General features: G+C 57.5%; 1 protein-coding gene across 1 annotated transcript; it reads left to right on the forward strand.

Moving 5' to 3' along the window:
• Positions 1-45: 45 nt before the first annotated feature.
• Positions 46-1,040, forward strand: LOC106013003 (the record flags this gene model as incomplete). Its single annotated transcript, XM_013087567.1, is given in 2 exon segments — positions 46-336; positions 881-1,040. Coding segments are annotated over 2 exon segments (439 nt in total), but the record flags the coding sequence as incomplete, so codon positions are not given.

Genomic DNA, 1,040 nt, shown 5'->3' on the forward strand with positions numbered 1-1,040 from the left:
AGCGCAATGACCTACATTAACCCTTTGCCTCTATCCCCCCAGAGAAGTGTCAGCGCAATGACCATGGAGGGCCAGGTTCTCAGCGATGTTCTGGAGGTGTCGGCGGAAAGCTACCCGACCTCCGAGAAAGAGGAGAAGGGAGGAGAGGAGGAGGAAGAGGGAGGCAGAGGAGGGAAGGCTGATGCTGCCTCTGTCCCCGGGGCGGGCGTGGAGGAGTGTGAAGGCCAGGGTTCGAGTCCTGCGCGGGGGATCAGCTGGCAAAGTTCTACCCTTGGGGGAGACAGACCTCCCGTCATGAGGAATGAAGACCTTATGTTTACATACTTCACTCTGTTGGTCAGTTTGTGTGTCTGTTGTGTGTGTGTGTGTGTGTGTATGTGTGTGTGTCTGTGTGTGTGTGTGTGTATCTATCCACACACACCACCCCCTCTCCTGTACCCGTCTATCCACACACAACACCCCCTATCCTCCACCTGTCTATTCACACACACCACCCCCTCTCCTGTACCCGTCTATCCGCACTCAACACAACCTATCCTGTACCTGTCTATCCCCACTCACCACCCCCTCCCCTGTACCCATCTATTGGTCCACAGCGACGTCTATCCACACACACCACCCCCTCCTCTGTACCTGTCTATCCACACACAACGTCTATCCACACACCGCCCCCTCCCGTGTACCTGTCTATCCACACACAACGTCTATCTGCACACACCACACCCCTCCCCTGTACCCGTCTGTCTGTCCACACCGTCCCTCCCCTGTACCGGTCTATCTGTCCACAGCAACGTCTATCCACACACCACACCGTCCCTCCTCTGTACCCGTCTGTCTGTCCGCACCGTCCCCCCCCCTGTACCCGTCTATCTGTCCACAGCGGCGTCTAGCCTCCACCTCGCGACTCCTACAGCGTTGGGTAGCGTCGTGGATCAGCTTTGTGCTACTGTGGTGTGTGTTGTACATCGTCTACTGGATCTCTCACAGCGCTCACCTGGCCGGGATCCTGCAGTTCCTCACGCCGCTGCTCACACTCGCTC

Source organism: Aplysia californica, unplaced genomic scaffold (genome assembly GCF_000002075.1).
Source record: "Aplysia californica isolate F4 #8 unplaced genomic scaffold, AplCal3.0 scaffold00604, whole genome shotgun sequence".
NCBI lineage: Eukaryota > Metazoa > Mollusca > Gastropoda > Aplysiida > Aplysiidae > Aplysia > Aplysia californica.